This window comes from Aethalodelphis obliquidens, unplaced genomic scaffold, assembly GCF_003676395.1.
Source record: "Aethalodelphis obliquidens isolate GAN/ISIS:26980383/991018 unplaced genomic scaffold, ASM367639v1 scaffold4, whole genome shotgun sequence".
In the NCBI taxonomy this organism is placed as follows: Eukaryota; Metazoa; Chordata; class Mammalia; order Artiodactyla; family Delphinidae; genus Aethalodelphis; species Aethalodelphis obliquidens.
The window spans coordinates 64,055,333-64,074,549 of NW_020837948.1; the positions used below are offsets into that span (position 1 = coordinate 64,055,333).

General features: G+C 38.9%; 1 protein-coding gene across 2 annotated transcripts in view; it reads right to left on the reverse strand.

Annotated features, from left to right (window-relative positions):
• MAST4 (microtubule associated serine/threonine kinase family member 4) overlaps positions 1–19,217 on the reverse strand; it is a 161,474-nt gene that overhangs the window by 45,765 nt on the left and 96,492 nt on the right. For both annotated transcript variants that reach the window (XM_027100962.1, XM_027100963.1), the window contains exons 5-11: positions 17,054–17,211; positions 15,021–15,096; positions 12,976–13,185; positions 8,772–8,873; positions 6,243–6,375; positions 2,659–2,726; positions 432–517 (exon numbers count right to left, since the gene is read on the reverse strand). In XM_027100962.1, coding sequence (XP_026956763.1) covers positions 432–517; positions 2,659–2,726; positions 6,243–6,375; positions 8,772–8,873; positions 12,976–13,185; positions 15,021–15,096; positions 17,054–17,211 — 833 coding nt within the window. The remainder of the gene's footprint in view (positions 1–431; positions 518–2,658; positions 2,727–6,242; positions 6,376–8,771; positions 8,874–12,975; positions 13,186–15,020; positions 15,097–17,053; positions 17,212–19,217) is intronic.

The following is a 19,217-nucleotide window of genomic DNA, read 5'->3' on the forward strand; positions in this document are numbered from 1 at the left end:
TCAATCAGCCTTCTTATTAAAGTGCTACTCTCCCAAGGTTGACTGCTGGTCAGACAGGAAGTACTGGCTAATTCTCAAGTAGAAATGCTATAAATGAATATATATATATATTCAGATATATATATATCCAGATGTGTATGTGTATCTACATAAGAACAGGCATATACAAAAATTTTCCCTTACTTTAGAAATTTTTACTTTCTAAAGTCTTCCTCTCCCATGCTCTAAAATAACCCCCAGGTCACTTGAAATGTTTTCTGATTGGGTATCCAATGAAAAATGATTTGGGCTTCACCTGATACCCATCAATGAAGGAGCAGTGATCTGAAAACTCAAGTCCCCAACAACATCTATTTGGCATAAGATCAATGTGAAGAATATATTTCTCAGGTGTGTTAAAATATAACAGAGAGTTTTCCTGAATTACTCACCCATAGGCTCCATTGCTAATCAATTTAATCGTCTCAAAATCACTTTCCCGAGGTTTCCTTCGAAGTTTCAGGGAAGCATTAGAGCTCTTGGAGACAAAATACGGATGTTACAAAATAGCTCAGAATTTAAGAAAATGATTTTAGCAGTAAAATAACTAATATTTGAATTGCATCCTCTATTGTGTAATATGTTAAAGTGCAGTATTCTAGCCAAAGGAACCTGGGGGACGGCTTTAAAGCTCAATTTTCCACAGCAGTGCCGATAAACTACTCCTCATGACTGGCTCAGTTTCATTTAAGTGAACACCATTTCCGGGAGATAGAGGCACCACGTTTTTGAAAATTCCTGATTTTTAATTTACCTCTGTAAACCATTCAGGTGAGCCTCACCCTAGTCTTTTAAAGTTTTAAGATTTAAGTCCAAAATGCCAAACCTTAATTCTAGTTTCAGTCAATCAGAAAAGAATGGGCTGGAGTGGCCCTCTACGGGTTGGTGGATCACGTGGCCTCTCTGCCACTGACCAGGGCATGTCCATTTCATTCCTGTGGCAACCTTTCCTGTTTGGAAAAGGTAGTTGGCAACAGATGAGACAGCCAGGCAGAGCATGCCTGTCTTTCTTTACTTCCATCCACTGTAAGTCTTACTTACCGTGGTTTAGACACCAATTTTCAAAAAGATAGCTCTTTAAAAAGTTTAGTTCAAAGGACACAAATAAACAAAGTTTTGTTTTGTTTTGTTTTACAAAATTTTCTCATGCCCCATGTACCTTAGCACTGAGAGAGGGTTAAGAGTCGTTCTGCTCCCTCCGCAGAGACCAGAATCCCCTTCCCATAATTTTGGAAGAAACCCCATGACTCTGAGGTATGTGCCATCCTCCCCCCCTCAGGGCTGGCACCCGCCCACTTGGCTGCCCCACCACCTCTGGAAGATTTAGACCGAGCTTCCCACTGTCCTCAGTGCCTGCATTCTCTCACCATCCTGAGTGACTTCCGTATCTACACAGGTAACTCAGCCAACAACCTGGCCTCTGGGCTACCTGACCTCCTCCATTCAACCAGCTCCTTTCTCTGTTTCTCCTTGGCCTCTGGCCATAGGACCTGGGTCTACTCATCACCTGCCAACACCCCACCTCAGAAAACATAATCCAAGACTGGGACCCCTTACTTGTTCAGCCACCCCACTCCAACTACTCTCCACAGCTCCGGCTACAAGGCCCTGAACCAGCCCTCTTGTCTCATTAACTCCTCCTCACCTGAGTGACCTCACCTATGCCTATGGATGACTCCTAAGTCACCTAGACCATCCACCAAAAACTCTCCCTCTGAGGGCCGGAAGATCCCACACCTTATACACAACTGACTGCTCGATGGCTCTCCTTGGATGTCTCAAAGGAACTTCAGCTTAAGCTCATTCAAAATTATGGCAGTTATGATGAAACTAGCAAAAACAGCTACCATTTATTTAGCATATGTGAAGCTGTCCTAACCATTTCACACAGACTACCTTATTTAAGCTTTTTTTATTTTTTTGGGTTCGCGGGCCTCTCACTGTTGTGGCCTCTCCCGTTGCAGAGTACAGGCTCCGGACGCGCAGGCTCAGCGGCCATGGCTCACGGGCCCAGCCGCTCCGCGGCATGTGGGATCTTCCCAGACCGGAGCACGAACCCGTGTCCCCTGCATCGGCAGGCGGACTCTCAACCACCGTGCCACCAGGGAAGCCCCCCACCGTTCTTTGAAAGAAACAATTTGACAAAGATGAACAGCAAGCACATCTGTGTCCAGTTTTTATCCGAGCTCTCTAGGCTGCACGGTCTCCCTCACTCTTAAGCCTTCAGATATACTCTCTCCCTTGTATCACATGATGGTCCTTTGGCCTGGAATGTTCCCTCTGCCCCTTCTCATCCTAGTAAGTTCTCACATCTCGAGTGTCCTTTCCTTAGGAGATCTTTCTGGACTGGTAAATCTCCTTATGTTATGTTCCAGGAGCACATGGTCCTTTTTCTTTATAGATCTTATTCAAGTTTCTCATTTTGATTTTTTGTGCATGATTTCTCTTTATTAATTTGTTTCTCTTTGAAGAGAGGGGCTAAAACTGTATGCCTGGCGCCTTGCATATAGAAGCACAATAAATATGTGTTGAACAAATAAAGTAATTAGCACAGCCAAAATCTCCACATGCTAATAAACAGAAAAACCAACATCATATTTCATCGAGAAAGATACTTACTTTCACCGATTCATCTGTTTCTGGTGTTTCTGCTGTCCCACTATCATAGTTTCCCAGCTGAGCCATTTCTAAATTAAAAAAAAAAAAAAAAAAGCTAAGTTTAAGAGAAATAGGACAATTGTAACTAGACAAGAGTACTATGCTAAAACAAAAGAAGCACAATTTCTCCCATATTAAAAAAAAAATTTACTCTATACTCCAAAGTACACATGAGAAAATCTTAATTCCAACATGGCAAGAACCAACAACTGATATTGATATTTTGAAATTGTTCATTTCATGCCCTTTTTCCTAGAACTCCATTTCTTATGAACACATAGACACAGCTACTTAGAGCTGGGTCTCTGCTCATGGTAGCAGGATTCACTGGCTGACACAATCACCACAGCTTGGAAAGGGTTTGGGGGCTCAATGATTATGCTTGTAATCAGATACTCAAGAGAGGCAAGTTTCCCAGGCTCTGACAGGCATCAGAGATGCACTGACTACAGCTCAGAGATGAGTCCCAGGTTGTCATGAGCATCCCTTGCTCCATTCCTTCACGTCCACTGAGAGCTAGCCCTCCTAGTACATAAGAATCCACAACTTGTCAGAAAGGAAGCAATAGTAGTTGTTAAGAGGAGTTTGGAGTTGAAAAGACTCGAGTTGCCACCACTAAGAGCACTTACTAGTGGCTTTTTAACCTTGGGTTCTTCCTCTGTAAGATGGGAACAATATTGTTCATCTCTTGGAGTTTTTTATGAGTATCACATGTGACAACGCATGTAAAGCTCTTAGCATGTTGACTAACGAAAATTAAGTGCTCGCTGAATGTTGATTGTTATTTATTACCATTAATTATATCATGTAAAGTAGTCAGTACTAGGCTGGATGCCACATGCTTGACACCAGCCTAAATTCTACCCTAGTGGTCTAGTTAAGAGACAAAGCATTTCATTGCTCAACCTACATTGGAATGCGTCCTTAAGTCTATATAAGTAAATGAGAAAACCTAATTTATTTTACCATTCATTTTGATTTTTATCAAACACTGCACACTTAAGAAAAACCAAAACATGTTTTATTAAAAAAAAGAACATGAAAAGATTTTCTCCAAAACTTTAAAAGGGGGTTATTGCTAAGTGGTAGTAGGATCACAGGTAATTTGAATTTTCTAATTTTTGAAAATCGAACGTGTATAATAAAAAGTTATAGTTTTCAGTTACATATTACAGTTACATATTACATACTACAGTTACATATTAGTGTGCATCTAATATTATTTCTTAGGCTCTCAGAATTTTATGTATTCATGTTCTTATAAATATAATCATCCTTTTTTGGGAGAGATTACACATAAAACACATGAAGCAAAGCAACAAAGGAGTGTTGTCTTTAGAGAAAAATTAACTCCAGAAACTAAAATAACTGGAGATTGACACTATCCCAGTTTACTTACAGAGGAAGTTCGGGAATTAAAAATGAGCTCAGTACAAACTGTGTGCTTTCTTGGTGTCATTCAAATGACCTCAACGTCCTATGGGACTAGCACTTTAGATTTATAGACTAGGAGGTAGACTATAATGTATTCAGTTGGAGGGGCTCAAAGGGGCAATTTTACTGTTATTTATTTATTAAGCATTGTTACATCTTAGGTGCAGAGGTGAACTCATATAATCCTACAAACAACCCTATGACTAGGTACCATTATCCAGTTTTTATGGAAGACACTGAGGCACAAAGAAGGTCATCACAGTGTGATCAAGGTCACACAGTCTGCACTGACGCTCTGGGTAGTCCCATTCCAGAGTCCCACTCTTAACCTTCAAATGTCAGGCTTTAGGTCTGCTGGTGTCCATGATGACAAGAAGGGAAACAAGTGTAGATCAGCGTTTGCAATAATCACATTTTAAGTGATTAGAGCAAACAGATTAAAAATTACCCTCAGATCTGAATCAAGAAAATTAAGTGTTAAAAGTTAAAAACAACTCCCAGTGATAGATTGGTATAATTAAACATGAAACTTGTCAAAAATCACTATTAAAGTGTTTTAAAGACAATAAAGGCATATAAATGGGCCTCAGATTATTCACCTACCAAAGGTTCAGCCTACAGTGATATTTACTACCAGGTAAGAAAACTGTGAAGAGCTCACTCAGTCTACAATTCAAAGGTTGACACAACTAACTCTGCCGGCGTGAAGAGTCACCGTAATATACTTTGACAGTCTCCCCCACTCCAATTACTTTCATAAAAAAACAAATTAAAAGATGGTTCTGTTTTAAATAGAGTTTCTGCTAAGTAACTATTATCTGGGAAATACATATTATTTGTAAGCAGTGGGTAGTAATGGAATGGAACCAAGAGTCAGCTTTTGAAGCAGGAAGCTAAGGCATCATTTTGTAATGCCTGAAGAGATTTTTAAAACCCATCTAAATACCATTAAACATCTGCCCTTTTTATTTCAGTGATTTAAACCATTTCTGAAGACTCATGATTCAAAAAGGTAAAGATGGTAATTTAAAAGCTATGGGGGAAAAATCTCTCCCCAGGGAACTTTTCAGAAAAGCAGCCACCAGACTCTGATAAGTGATGAATCTGTTGTGGTACTGCTTTCAGTACAGTATAAATTTATCTGGCATTATCTCCCGGTAACGCATGCATCATTTCACTGGAAGCAAAGATTCGATGGCCATAAGAGCAAATAAAGCAGGGGAAATAGGAGAGCAGGCAGAGAGCAGCAGGTTCCCTGGCTGTAGATGGGAAACTATCTGCCAACAGTTAGCATCATCACAAACAACTTAGCATATAACACGTTGCAAATTCAACTTAATGACCCAGGAAGACAATTTTGAATAAAGGAGTCTATGATTGCTTTTGAGTCTTTTCAGGCAGTATATAACCTAAGTGTTTTAAATGACAATCCCAAACAATAATGAACAGGAAAAGGTGGTGGAAGGAGTGGTTTCCCAATATCAGATTTGACAAAAAATCACGAACAGGGTGCTTCCTCTTCTCTGCATTTAATAGCATTAGACCTATTTTTTTTTTATTTGAATCAACCAGGAATCCTTGTATAAGTTCTAAAAAACATTTCCCCCCACTGGCTCTCCAGTATATTACTATTTTTCATACCTTTTTGAGACAAGTAAGTAAAAACAGATTTACGAACACTGAACCTGATTTAAAGTTAATCTTCAGTTATCCGTTACCTGACTCCCAAATTACATTTAAATGTCACTTTTAAATTAAATGTAATTAATTCATTGACCAACATTTTCAAAACGTGCACCCTTGAGAAGAAGCCAAAGGAGCTCTGCAAGAGAAAAAATACCCCCGGAGAAGATGGAAATCTAAACCCTTCTTGGATGCTCTGGAATTGTTAGGCCGATAAGACTCTAGGGTTCCAAGGTCTCTTCCCTACTCCAGTTAAACACAAAATTCAACATATAGTTCTTTCCTTTAAATCACAATTGGTCCCCAAATTTGGCCTTTTCAATAGATAGAGCCAAACCATGAGGAAAAAATAAAGACTTGCCACTAAGTTTTTCCACGAGGCCACGGTGCCTGAGCAAGTAAAAGTTTAGCCCCATCAGGGTGCTCACCTTCCAGAGGATCTTTATTGAGACCCAGCTGGCTAATGATGTACCTGGGAATGTCAGTTTTGATACCCTGTCCTTCTTTTGCATGGCCTTCTGCTGCTTCCAATAGGTAGTAAAATTCTTCAGGATCAAACTCCTAGCAGAAGACAAACAGAGATGGATACTTCTTCGAGCCAAAATTGTCTGCAGTTTTATTACATAAACCACATTCACAGTAAACTTGCTGCATACACATGGTAATAAGTTATTTATACAGATAGAAGGCAGATGGATTACTTCACTTCAAAAGCATATAATTTTCAGTTCATATTCAAAGCCTAATCATATTCTAAGACAATACATTTCAGTACTTGGTACCCCAAAGATAATTTCCATTTCCAACTTCCTTGTAATGTGACTTTGAAGGTACTAGGCTCCACTTAAGGTATCTATCTTATTGAAAATGAACAGGTTGGAATTTTTAATTGTGCCTTTTTAGTAAAGTTTTAAAAATCTGTGAATCTCATCCAGAAGATTCAGTTTCTCTCTCTATACAAATAGCCACAAGAGAAATAATGTTAGGATGCATTTTTCTCGAAGGTTTTGTAGGAAACTCCCTTGGTGCAGAGGTGTCCAAAAATATGAGCAAGAAAAATCCCCAAATTCTATCACCGAGCTCGAAAAGTAAGTTATTAATGTTCACATGATGTGAACATTAAGAAAGAAAACTATGAAATTAGTAACTCCAGTTACCTCTGTCTCCAGTAAAAATTTGGGAACACGTTTTTCCTAAGTATTTTACTTTATTTTGCTGTCTGTTGCTTCTAGTATGTAATAAAGATCTTAGGATCACATCACTCTAGATGGATGCCGCGGATTTATGTGTTGTAAACAATTATAGATTTAAAGCACAGTTACTGTTTTCAGTTAGATTTCCTAGATCCTCCCACTCCCAGAATTTTTCTCATTGTGATTAGTGCCCCATATAGGCAAATGTGGAATCTCAGTATTTCACCTGAGAATTACTCAAGTATTTCTAAAGGCCATATGAAAAAGCATGCTACAGGGTAAAGCCAAACCATTGTCCACGCTCAGTACCCTTTACATAAAACTACAACCAGAGACAAGGCAAGCCTGGGACTACAGGCCTAAGATGACTGGTCGGGGGAAACAGTCCCTAAAACTCTCAAACTCCAGTTTCATTTGAGCTTTAAACATCATGGAAAGCAGCAACATCTTCAGATCTACTTCGAAGCTCACTTGTTTCTATCTTTGATAGGCTACATGTCCTTTTACTGTTTCTCTTCTGATTAAGAGTGATTACTGTAAAAAAAAAGTCATTTCCCCTTTTAGGGCAACATCTCTCTTAGCATGTCTGCTGCCATCCAGAGAAGCAAGTTTTGATGCTAAATGGTATTTTCCCCCAAATTGAACAACTGCAGGGGAGTACAAGCCTGTGGTGCATAATTCAAAAGGTACAACAGCAAGAGCAGGAACAACTCAGTCTTCTGCCTGTATCTGCCAGTCACACAGTTCTCCTCCCCAGAGGCATCCTGAGTATTCTTTCCCTTTATCCTCCCAGAGACACTCACTGCTGAATGATGCTTTTGATTCTGTGATTCCAAGGGTCCCGGCCTTTGATGGAAAGCCTTCCTCCACCACACACCTACCTCTCTCCTCCAGACTCACCTGCCACCACATCTCACTATGCACAGGTATATGTTTACAGGGCTACAAACATTTCACTGTTATAGAAAACTATGAATCTTAATTAAAATAAGAGCAAAACCAAAGCAATATCACCATGTCTGTACATATGTGTACGTAAAATTCTGAAAAGCTGTATTGTACCCAGTGTTATAAATAACTATTGGCGAAACTTAAACGTGAGTTTTGACACTACGTTAAGCCCCATAAAACTATTCTTATGTTCGAAGCTTGGTCTTTGTTCAGTGTTGACTGAAATCTCAATCAAAATTACACAAAATAAAGCAAAGATTTTAAAACAGGAAAATGGTCACTGACTAAAGAAAGTATAATTGATAAAACAAGCTAATCTTGGAAAGTCTCATTCCTTTAGGTCTGGATAAGGCCATACTGTATTCTCCGAATGGACTGCTGACTAGCACTTATTTCGAACATGCCACATTTTAAAAGTAACAATTATAACCACAGGTCACCGTATATCGTATCTCTGATTTCCCTCTCTCTTCATCTTGGCACTTCCAAAAAAGTGGGGTACAGAGAGTGTTCTAAGTGAGCTACAACATAGAAATTATGCTGAGATAAAGTCAAGCATATTATTTCATGATCATTTTTTAGGTTTGACCAGACTGTGATATAACTATCTCTTAACACAAGTCCTAGAACTTTTACTGAAAACCAGACAAGAAAAAGCACACACGGCTGTTGTCATCAACATTCACGTGTCGCTGTTTCTCTCGACTCTTTCTATTTAGCTCGTTGAAGCCAAATGCAATTGGAGCTTTCTGGTGGTCCCTGCTTTCCCACAGTTAACAATAAATAACAAAATCACCTCGAGGGGCAACTCACCAGGCACTCTAATAACCGAGCAGGACGGGCAATAACAATTAGGATCTTTCGAACTAGCTGTTTAATAAATGCCAATTCTCCACTTTCTGAACGATCATGAGCCTATGAGGAAGCAATGAAAAGAATGATGAGACAGAGCTGCTCCACTAAATGGGAAAGAAAATCAACAAAGCGTGCTAATTAGATAGCTGCAAATATCCAAAAATTAAGCGACTTAGAAAATACTTTTAAAAGATGGAGAAGCAGACATTATCTCTACATAAATGGACACTATTAAACGTCTACATCTACAAAATGGCTCTATCAGCTAAATTTTAATTGTAAAACTTTGATTTATTCTCTGTGTTAAAAATCAAATATTAGGGCTCTCAATGTGAACCATGAGTGAAGTACACATTAAAAGTTTATGACACATTGAGTACATGGTACAAGTAGAGTGGGCAGCTGAGGAGGAACCTTGATTTTCCAGATGTAACTTCTTAAATGTATGAAATGGCTAACATAGTGAAGGACTGATTTTGTTAACCTGGGCATTTAACACATGCATGAAATATGTTTCATATATACAACACTATTAGCCTGTAAGTTAGTTATTTCATAATATGTAAGAAGTTGTACATTGCTTATTTCAAATGTTAGGTGAATGCTGTTTATACTTGGATACATACATATGAATTTGATTTCACATAATGAATAAATAATACCTAGATACTCAACTCAGTAAAACTTAACTGACTCAAAATCTTCTAAAATTTTATTTTACATGTTGCCTGACATGTGAACTCTAAGCACAAAAGATATCCTGAGGACAGAACTTAGTTTATTAACAGTCATTTTAATTTTCAATATTTTTTGAAGAAATGAGGTAAATCTGTATCAAGGCAGATATAAAACCAAAGTTTTAAAAGTTTAAATATGAACTTCTACACATGCTCACTTTCACGCTTTCTTAATTTTTATGATTTGCTGTCCTTCAAGGATTAAAAAAAAGTATCAAGGTGATGTTGGTGCAATAGAATATAATTTCATAGATATGGTAATAAACATTTAAAATCATTCTTGAAGGTGCTTTATTCTGATAAGAACTAGCCTGCCCATAAAAAGAAGTGTCAGACCAAATCTGTGAAAAATGATTATACCTAGGAGTAGTATGTTTACTAAATTTAAGTCTTTAAATCAAAGGCAACTTTCCAAAATGTAGGTAGAGAAACCATATACAGGAAAAGTCAAAAAGCTAACATTTAAAAGAAAAAACACAGAGAAAATGACCACTGGTGAATAACTGTAGAATAGAATGTGTTTAAAGACAGCCAGGTGTTAACTATAACTATAGGTTCTAGTAACCAGTAAGGATGCCAGGACACATACGAGGAGACATACATAATATTTAAACTGTCTTTAAGTTTTCTTTTCATTTTTTGTTTTGTAACAAAAACGGATTTAGGAAGATACAGTGAATGCCAAGAAATAAGGTTGTATGTCTTCTTTATAGTTTATCCTTAATCAAAACTAAACAGAAACCCTTAAAGATGAAGCCAAAAAAACCCACCTAACTTCTGGATTGATCATCCTCTTACTATAATAATTACTGCTTTCTAAATTAAGGAATATAAAGAAAATCTAAAAAGCCTAAACATGTTTTGGTGGTCTCTTCAAGGAGAAACAAGAACTTTCTATCTTAAATAATTAAAAATAGCTCAGATTATACAAATTCCATTTCAAAAATGGTAAAAATAATCAGTTCATTCCAACTTCTTACTTCTGAGAATTATCAGCCGCAACCAAAGGCCAAAACATACAATGAGTTATACTAACACAAATAATATTTTGTCTACTATCAATAGGGGAGATGGGAACTTTGTTAAAACAACACCAAACAAAACCACACGCTCAGCATGAGAAGAGAAATAGTTTAGTGGCTGCCGGCAGCAGGCTCCAGCATTTCTGGATTCCCTGTGTTTGTACTTTAAGTGTCAGTCAGTATCAAAAATACGGAGACTAAGATTTGAGAGTAGGTTATAGCTTCCTGCGCATTTTATTTTCTTTGGCTAAATACACCTAAGTGAAAAAAAGAATGGAGACATAAAGGCTTTCCTCTGGAATTGACCTAGACCTCAGGACTTTAAAAAGGCATCAGTTAGGGGCTTCCCTGGTGGCACAGTGGTTGAGAATCTGCCTGCCAATGCAGGGGACACGGGTTCGAGCCCTGGTCTGGGAAGATCCCACATGCCGCGGAGCAACTAGGCCCGTGAGCCACAACTACTGAGCCTGCGCGTCTGGAGCCTGTGCTCCGCAACAAGAGAGGCCGCGCACCGCGATGAAGAGGGGCCCCCGCTCGCCGCAACTGGAGAAAGCCCTCACACAGAAACAAAGACCCAACACAGCCATAAATAAATAAATTAATTAATTAATTAAAAAAAAAAAAAAAAAAAAAAAGGCATCAGTTAAATCAAGCTACTCAACCTCAGGGGGACTTGGCCTGAGTGTGCAAAGGATTGACCATGGGAACAGTGGCGGGGAGACAGGCTAGGCGGGCACACAATGTCATGGCTGGGAACTGACAATAATTGCATCGACGGGAAGGCAAAGCCAGGCCTCACAATGTGATTCTATCCAAAGGAGCAAGTTCCCCTGCGACCTGTTAGCTCCAAACTCTGGAAGGACACTGTGAATATGATTCTGAGGACAGTTTTAATTTTCACAAAAGGAGTGAAGGAAAATGTTTGTCTGTGAAAATAAATAAGAAAACATCCTTATTCAAACCTGACAATGCTCTTTATGTTACACACGTATACATGCTTCTCTGCCCAAGAGAGAAATTTCTCTAAAAGTCAACAATGTTAATCTATTACATGGTGCATTCAGATGATTTTTGAAACCCTAAGATTTTTTTAGTTGCCATGAAACAATCTGCCAAGTCTATCATACAGAAACAAAATTAAGTGGGGGATTTCAATGTAAATAGCTTCAGCTTTGGGTTCTACCCTTTTCAGGGAATGCCTATGAAGGAATGAACCACAGAACTTAACCAGTAATTATGGTAATAGCCTGGGACTGAACTATGGAATTAAGGAAGAAGTATCTCACAGAGGTAAATTAATTTTCCTCATAATTTATAGTAGAATTGGTCCATGACAAATTGGAAATTGACAACAAAACCTGAAGACAATGTGTTCATCCAAAAACAGTCTGAGAAACATTCCCTTAGTGAGCTGCAAGAGGTTGAAATGTGAGAAATGGGAACGGAGCATAGAAAACTCTGTTGGGAGGTTTAGAATGGAAAAGGGAGGAAAACTGGTGGCTGCTGGTCAGAGAGGGATCATCTCATCTTGCCACAACTAAATTCAGTATGAGCAAGGACAGATGGATTTCTAGAAAATTAGGATGCCAATATTTTCTTTCAGTTCCATGCAATGATTTACACAATCATGCTTAGAGAAAACCACCTATGGTTTTATTTACATGGGCATAATGTATGCCGATGGGATACAGAAATACAATATATCCAAACATATCGGCTAAACAGGTTTTACTTGTAGGCCGTGGCTGATCAATTTCAGTCAGGACAGCAATATTATGCATTAATTGCATTCCACTATACACACTCCCTTCCTGTCCTGGGTGTTATCAGGAGCTAGGACTGCAAGTGTTAGGCCTGGAAGGGGCCTGTGTTTATCTGTCATTTTAGAAATTGGATATTTTGTTAGAAGAAAAACTGACACTAATGAAAATATAAGTTGCCATTTACTACCCAACACCACCTGCAGGTTGATTAATAGGACACATGGCCTGGAAGAAGCCAGCAATTTTCCATTTAGCTTTTCCAGATATTAGAACTAGATTGCATCATCAAATAATGTACATACACTCAGGCAATTTCTAACTTTATGGTTAAGGAGGGGAAAAAAATCACTGCTTCAAAATCCTTCACAATCCACTTATCCTAGAGCCATAGATTGTTGGGACCCAAGGTTCCTGTAAAGGTTATTAACATTAACTTTCTATTACTCTAAATGTTGACCAGAATCCATTCACAGCAAGTAGCAATCAATTTTTTTTTTTCTTCTTCCTCTTCGCTTCCCTGGAATATGAACTCTGTCTCATGGCTAAAACTTTCTGAGCAAATGCTCTCATAAAAATTTTTCTTATTTCAGGGGAAAAGCAAAAACAAATCAGAAAACTTCATAAGGTGTAGAGTCTATACCTCATGTAGCAACTTATCTAATTTGTGCTGCAATTCAAGGAAGTATCGTGAGGTGATGAGACCCTGGTGGGATTTATCCAAGCAATCACGAGCCAGTTCAATAATCTGATGGTGAGTGAAACTAAGCACTCCATCTGCGAGGGGGAGGACGTGGTCCGGGGAGTAGCTGGTGATTATTTCCTTTAGGCGCTCTTCCATCTGAGCTGTAGCCTGTTTAGAGATGACAGGCACACACAGATGTAATACAAGGAAACATATATGTAAACAACTCAATAGTCACATTTATCTAGCATTTACATAGACCTCCAAAAGTTATTAAATAGAATTCTAGAAATTAAATTTAAAAGAAGCCTCCCTTCTGTAAGATACTATAATGGTACATATATATCATTATACACTTGTCAAAACCCACGGAATACACCACACAACAGAGAACTCTAATGCAAACGATGGACTTTGGGTGATTATGACGTGTCAGTATAGGTTCATCGATTATAACAAACAGACCACTCTTGGGCTGGGGGGGGGCGGGATGTTGATGGGAGGGGGCTGTGCATGTGTAGGGTCAGGGAACATTTGGGAACTCTCTGTACTTTCTGTTCAATTTTGCCATGAACCTAAAAACTAAAGTCTATTTGGAAAAAAAAAGAAAGAAGCAGCAGTAGCAGCAGCAGCCTCACCATGTGGGAAAAAGATCTGAGGTATATAGGAGAAACTGAATCTCCCAGGGTGATAATTACTTTTTTCCTCTGCCCTATCAAATGTAAAGTGGTACATGTAAGCTTCTCCAAATAACTCAGTATCTGTGAATCGCTGTGCTCTCATTTCAGATCTTGGGCTCTTTCAGATAGATTGCCAAAAATATCAAATATTGTAGCTCTGTTTTTACCTATTCAAAAATCAGGATCGTTGCTGGAGTTCCACAGCGTGGACCAAGAGTTTGTTCCTTTGGTTGTGTTTTAATGTGCTAGGAACAAGCATCCTATACCATCCTTACTCATACCTCAAAAAGCTACATCATGGGCAAATGGCCAAGGGGATTCCCTTGGTGACATAAATCTAAAATTTCCTTCCCAACTTTTATTTCATTCTCTGGGATCCCCGACTGCCTAATCAATGTTCCTTGCCTGCATTAATTGTATATGCTGGGAGACTCCCTCTGCCTCCTGTTCCCTTCTAAAATCCTAACCAGTATTAACTAGTAGAGTCAGGATCTATTTCCCTGGTGAACAAGTGACATGTGATAAATGGCTAAAATGGCTGTAATCAATGAGATCAATGTTGGGTTCATTCCAAATAATAAGTACTCTACTCCTGATTTATGAAGCCAAAGATTTCCTTTTGCTCTATTGCCTAGGGTTACAAAGGTGATGGGGGAGGGACAGGAACAGAATGGAGAAATTGCTTCTCCCAAACGTGTAGGAACACGCTGGTGGAAAAGCTGTGGAGACGAGGTGATGGGAGCTCCTTGCAGCCAGGGCACCCGGCAACAACCCTTCGCCAAGGCCTCTCTGGCTCAGTCCAAATTGCTGGTCTAACAGGGAACACTGCAACTGGACCTTTCCTTCTAAGAGGGTTAGACGCATGATTGCTAAAGAGATTGGAAGCCACAGAAAAGAAAAATCGGGTGAAAAAAGTAAAAGACTTTCGTGACACATACCAATTTACAGGCTTCTGAGGAAGGAAAACAATTTCTGCTTGGCCATACAGCAGCAGGCCCAGAACACGGGCAGAAGGAGCACCAGGGTCCAGAGGCCTTTCAAAGCTGACGCTCTCTGGAGTACCTCACCAGGCTCACCCAGTGGGTAGGACAACCAGTGGCACTCACGTTACAGCCAGTTCAGCCCACGGAATGTGTGGCTAGTTCTCGGCAGCTTTTAAAAATGTTTAGTGATTTTATCTTTCTAAAGAAGGCTATGGTGCCATTTTATAAAGAGAGTCATCAATGGACTGGACCATGACTTCCCACGACAAACACCTTACAGACGCTAAACCTAGGTTGCCCATTTGTTTAGATGCTAGGCATCTTCAATTCAACTCATTACCTTTGGGAATCTTTCCTTGTAGACATGGTTCATCATAATTATTTCATGGTCACAGCAGGCAGGAGAGCGTCCAGGGCTGCAAGCAAAGAAATTACCCTTTTAAACTTGCCACAGCATGAAATGAAAATAAGCTTTTCATTTATAAACAATTGGTTGCATCAAAAGTACTATGCAGCCTTTGTAAGAAAAGTATATTAGGTAATAAACTACAAAATCAGTCATTAGCACGCATACATACTCACAAACGCACAGAAACCCTGAAGAGTGTTCATAAAGAAAGCTCCAGAAGTGGAATGCTGCAAATTAATTACAGCTACAATATAAAGGTTCAGAAAACGTTCTTAAATTGTGATTATATTTTGTATGTAGCATGTGTTTGCGTGGTTCTAGAAACCAATTAATGAACTGCAATATAAAAGAAGACAGGGTAGCTACAAACAGCAACATCTAGGGCACGCGGAACTGTATAATTTCACACTTTCATCATACACCTGCGCTCTGCCACGTACCACTGAAGAGGTTCAAGAGTTTTCCACGGCACAGGTGTCACCACTGAAATCCATTTTCTGGCCTGGCAAATATTTATTTGGGATGCTGAGGAAGGCATTGTGTACAGTACTAAACACAGGCATACAACTCTGTGTTTTCTCTATTTCAGCAGTAGGTGCCTGCTCCTTCCTAGTGGTATACAGTCAGGCAATTTCAGTGTGAGTTTATATATTCCGCAGAGGACATAGCTGCTTGTAGTAGATATCCTAGGAACTCCTTTCATAAAACCAAAAATGGCACCCATGTGGTAAAATACGATGAATGAATATGTATTGAATGAATACAGCTCTAAATGAATTCGTAAAATTGGTCTTTTATTCCATATCTCAAAATAATCTAACACAATTATGCCATGTAGCTGCATTTACTATATGACACTAAATAAGAAGGGTACAAAGGGAAAACCCTTCTCAGAAAACTCTGATGTTCAACTGAACACCTGACAAACTATGTTTTACAATAAACCTTAATATATCAAAGCGGACCAGTTCTACAGCATGAAGATCTCATACTGTGGAGGACCTGAAGAAGGACTATCTTGCTCCCCTTGCAGAGAAGGACCTGTTGTCCAGCTGCTGGGATTGCAGAAGGCTTCAGCTGCCAGTCCCTTCAAGGATGGCCTCAGCTACAGAGCCCCCTCACCCAAGGCCATGTCCTTCCCAGGGTACCACATCCCAGGACTGAGGCAGGGATATAAAGGAAGGGCCATCTGGCCCAGAGGGACAGCTCTGATGGGTCGTGTCATCCCTAGAGCTCCCTGTGGGGTGGGCTGCAGCTGTCAGGTCTGCACTGCAGCTAGATTTCTCCCTCTGCCCAATCCTGCTTCCTCCCCAGCTCCCACAGACGTACTTCCCAAGCAGTCCCTAATAAACATCCTGGTCTGTGTTACAGAGTCTGTTTCCTGAAGAGCCAAACTGTGATATACGTAATTTTTTCAGACAAGGCCAAAACAAAACTGGCTCTACTCAATGTCAAATGGACTACATATGGTACCCACAAAATACAAGGGATACAAACTCCTAACAATTTGCTCCTAATCCTGGAGAAAGTAAGACTTGTGATGGGAAGAAAGAATGAAAGATCTGGGTGGCTTTTCGTAAAGTGGAATCTGAATTCCACATGTGAACCCAAACGTGCTGTCCTTCCTTTTCAGCCAAGCCTCTTCCTCGTAAAATATTAATTGATGTCGCACCATAATTAGATGGTCTTGAAATTTCCAATGGCTCGAAGTTTCTCTAGGTGGTCCCTGTAGCCCATCACGGTTACTGCTACCACAGCAATCAGCAAATTGTAAGGATTTAAAAGAAAAGTACTAAGATGCCTTTCAAGCGTAATTCACAATATCACGTGTAGATGGAAAACTATATATAGTAGTTCATAAATTAATTAGCACATATATGAATTACAGGACCAAAAGTCTTCCCTTGAAATGGTTGAAAAGAGATTATCCAACTCATTGAAATTTTTCAATCAGGGCTACAAACCTCAGACTTCGGGAACGGGGGCGCATGGGTGTATTCCTGCATCTGTTCTCTGTGGCGATGCTTTCGGTGGTACAAAAATGTTTTGATAAGAAGTGTAATTCATCTGGTGTTGGTTGATATGGTAACTGGTGCAACTTCTCCTGGGAGGAGCAGGATGACTAAAACAAACCAAAGTGAGGTTTTAGGACTAAAATTAAAGAAATTCTTTGAATGAATATGAGATCACAGCATTAAATTTTGTTATATCACCGTTTTATACTACATCCTTTCCATGTAATAATTACAATAGCCAGTGCCTCAATGTATACCTTGATGTTGTCTCTGGGAGGTCAAAATGGCTTCCATATTTCATCTCATTTGTCTATAAGATAATTTCCCCAAACAAAGCTTACTCTCTGGAGAAAACCCAGGCTCTGAAAATGGATAGGACCCAGTCAAAGCCACAGCAAGAAAGTGACAATTGGAGTAAGAATTTAGGTTCATTAAATGACAGATTAGTTCACATTGGTATCCTTGCTTCTACCACTCGCCACAAACACTGTGACTTTTAGGTAAGTAACATAAAATGAATTCTGTGATGTATGGTCATAAATAGGTAATGGGATCTCTCTTTACAAATCAGGCTATCCTTTGATGCAATTTCCATCAATACGTGTCCTGGGTAAAAAGGAGAGGGGATAAAGAAGATACTTGTCTTACTAATGCCATTGTTTTAAAAATTGGAATTTTCTATTTCTGTCTTCTTTGGCTTAGGTTTCTTTAAAAAAAAAAAAAACCTTCAATGGTGGTGAGTTTTTTGTCCCTTGAATATAGATTTGCTCTTTGAAAATTGTCACTCACCACTTGGAGCAAAGTAAGGTAGAAAAGGTGAATGGCTAAATAACGCTGCTTTTAATCAATCTGAGAAATATAACTATAAAGCAAAGTGATTGCTTTTTTTGTTTGTTTTTATTGAGAGGGGAACTCTTTAAGCATTCTAACAAAAGAGATGAGGAATGTCTGAGTAATGGAAACACAGGTAGAATAAGCATATTTTGAAAGATACCCCTCATTTGAATATTCCATTCTAGCAGGTTTTTTTTATTTAAAAAAAAACAAACACGCCACACTAAGAGCACACTTCATAAACACTGCAGCATCACAATGCAGTAACCAGAAATTAGTGACTAAAGCTTAAAAGTATCTTTATACCTTGAAACCTTGAAATTATAAAACACCTTCTAAGTAGATACTGAGATAAACAGGACTTTTTACAGTGTAATGAGATTATTTTATAAACTATAAAAATGAGAACACTACTAGAAAGACTTATGAGGTAAACCAAAGCTCTATTCACAAAGTACAGGTATAGTCTTAAAATACTGTCACTACAGAGAAAGAAATAAAACACACATAAACTAAGTCAACTCAAGACATCAGTAAAAGAATAAGAAAATCAATGTCAGCAGGAGAGAAGCAGCAGCGATAAAAGCAAAGATGATGAAATGAGCAAACAGAAAAACAGAATTAAGGATTTGTACATATGTCTCAAAGGTAAAGCAATGTCCACAATTCTGAATCCAAGAATTCAAAACCCCAAAACCCAGACGTTTGTTCATAAGTATACAGTAATCCTTTTTGGTGGCAAAGCATTAACTGAAGTGATGGAAAGCTATTTAAAATATGTATTTAATCCACTTAGCATGAATGTTGATTCAGGTTGCTGTAGAAATATTAACGTAGTTGATTCTGAGCTGCTGACCCAGTTGCTGCTGAGCTGTTATGTACAGTACAGGGAGGATCATGTTACCTTTCTAAAATGTGAAAGTTAATTCCAAAAACACACCAGGCTCAAGAGTTTCACATAAGGTACTACGGACCCGTGCTTGCATGGCCAGGACACAAGCTACTTCAGGAGGGTGGTTCCCTCTGTGGAGTGAGGGAAGAGAAAGGGAATGGGTGTGAGGGACTTTAGCTGTATTTTAATGTTTAATTTATTTTAAAAGTTTATTTAACAAAAAGCTGTAGCAAATATAACAAAATATTGACACGTGCTAACTCTAAGATGAAAGTTTTGTGGTTATACCATATACATAACCATATAACTGAACTCCATAGGGAATATGCTCTGGGCTTACTGATGGGGATATGTTAAAATGAATGAGGAGGTGGGATAAATAAGTAT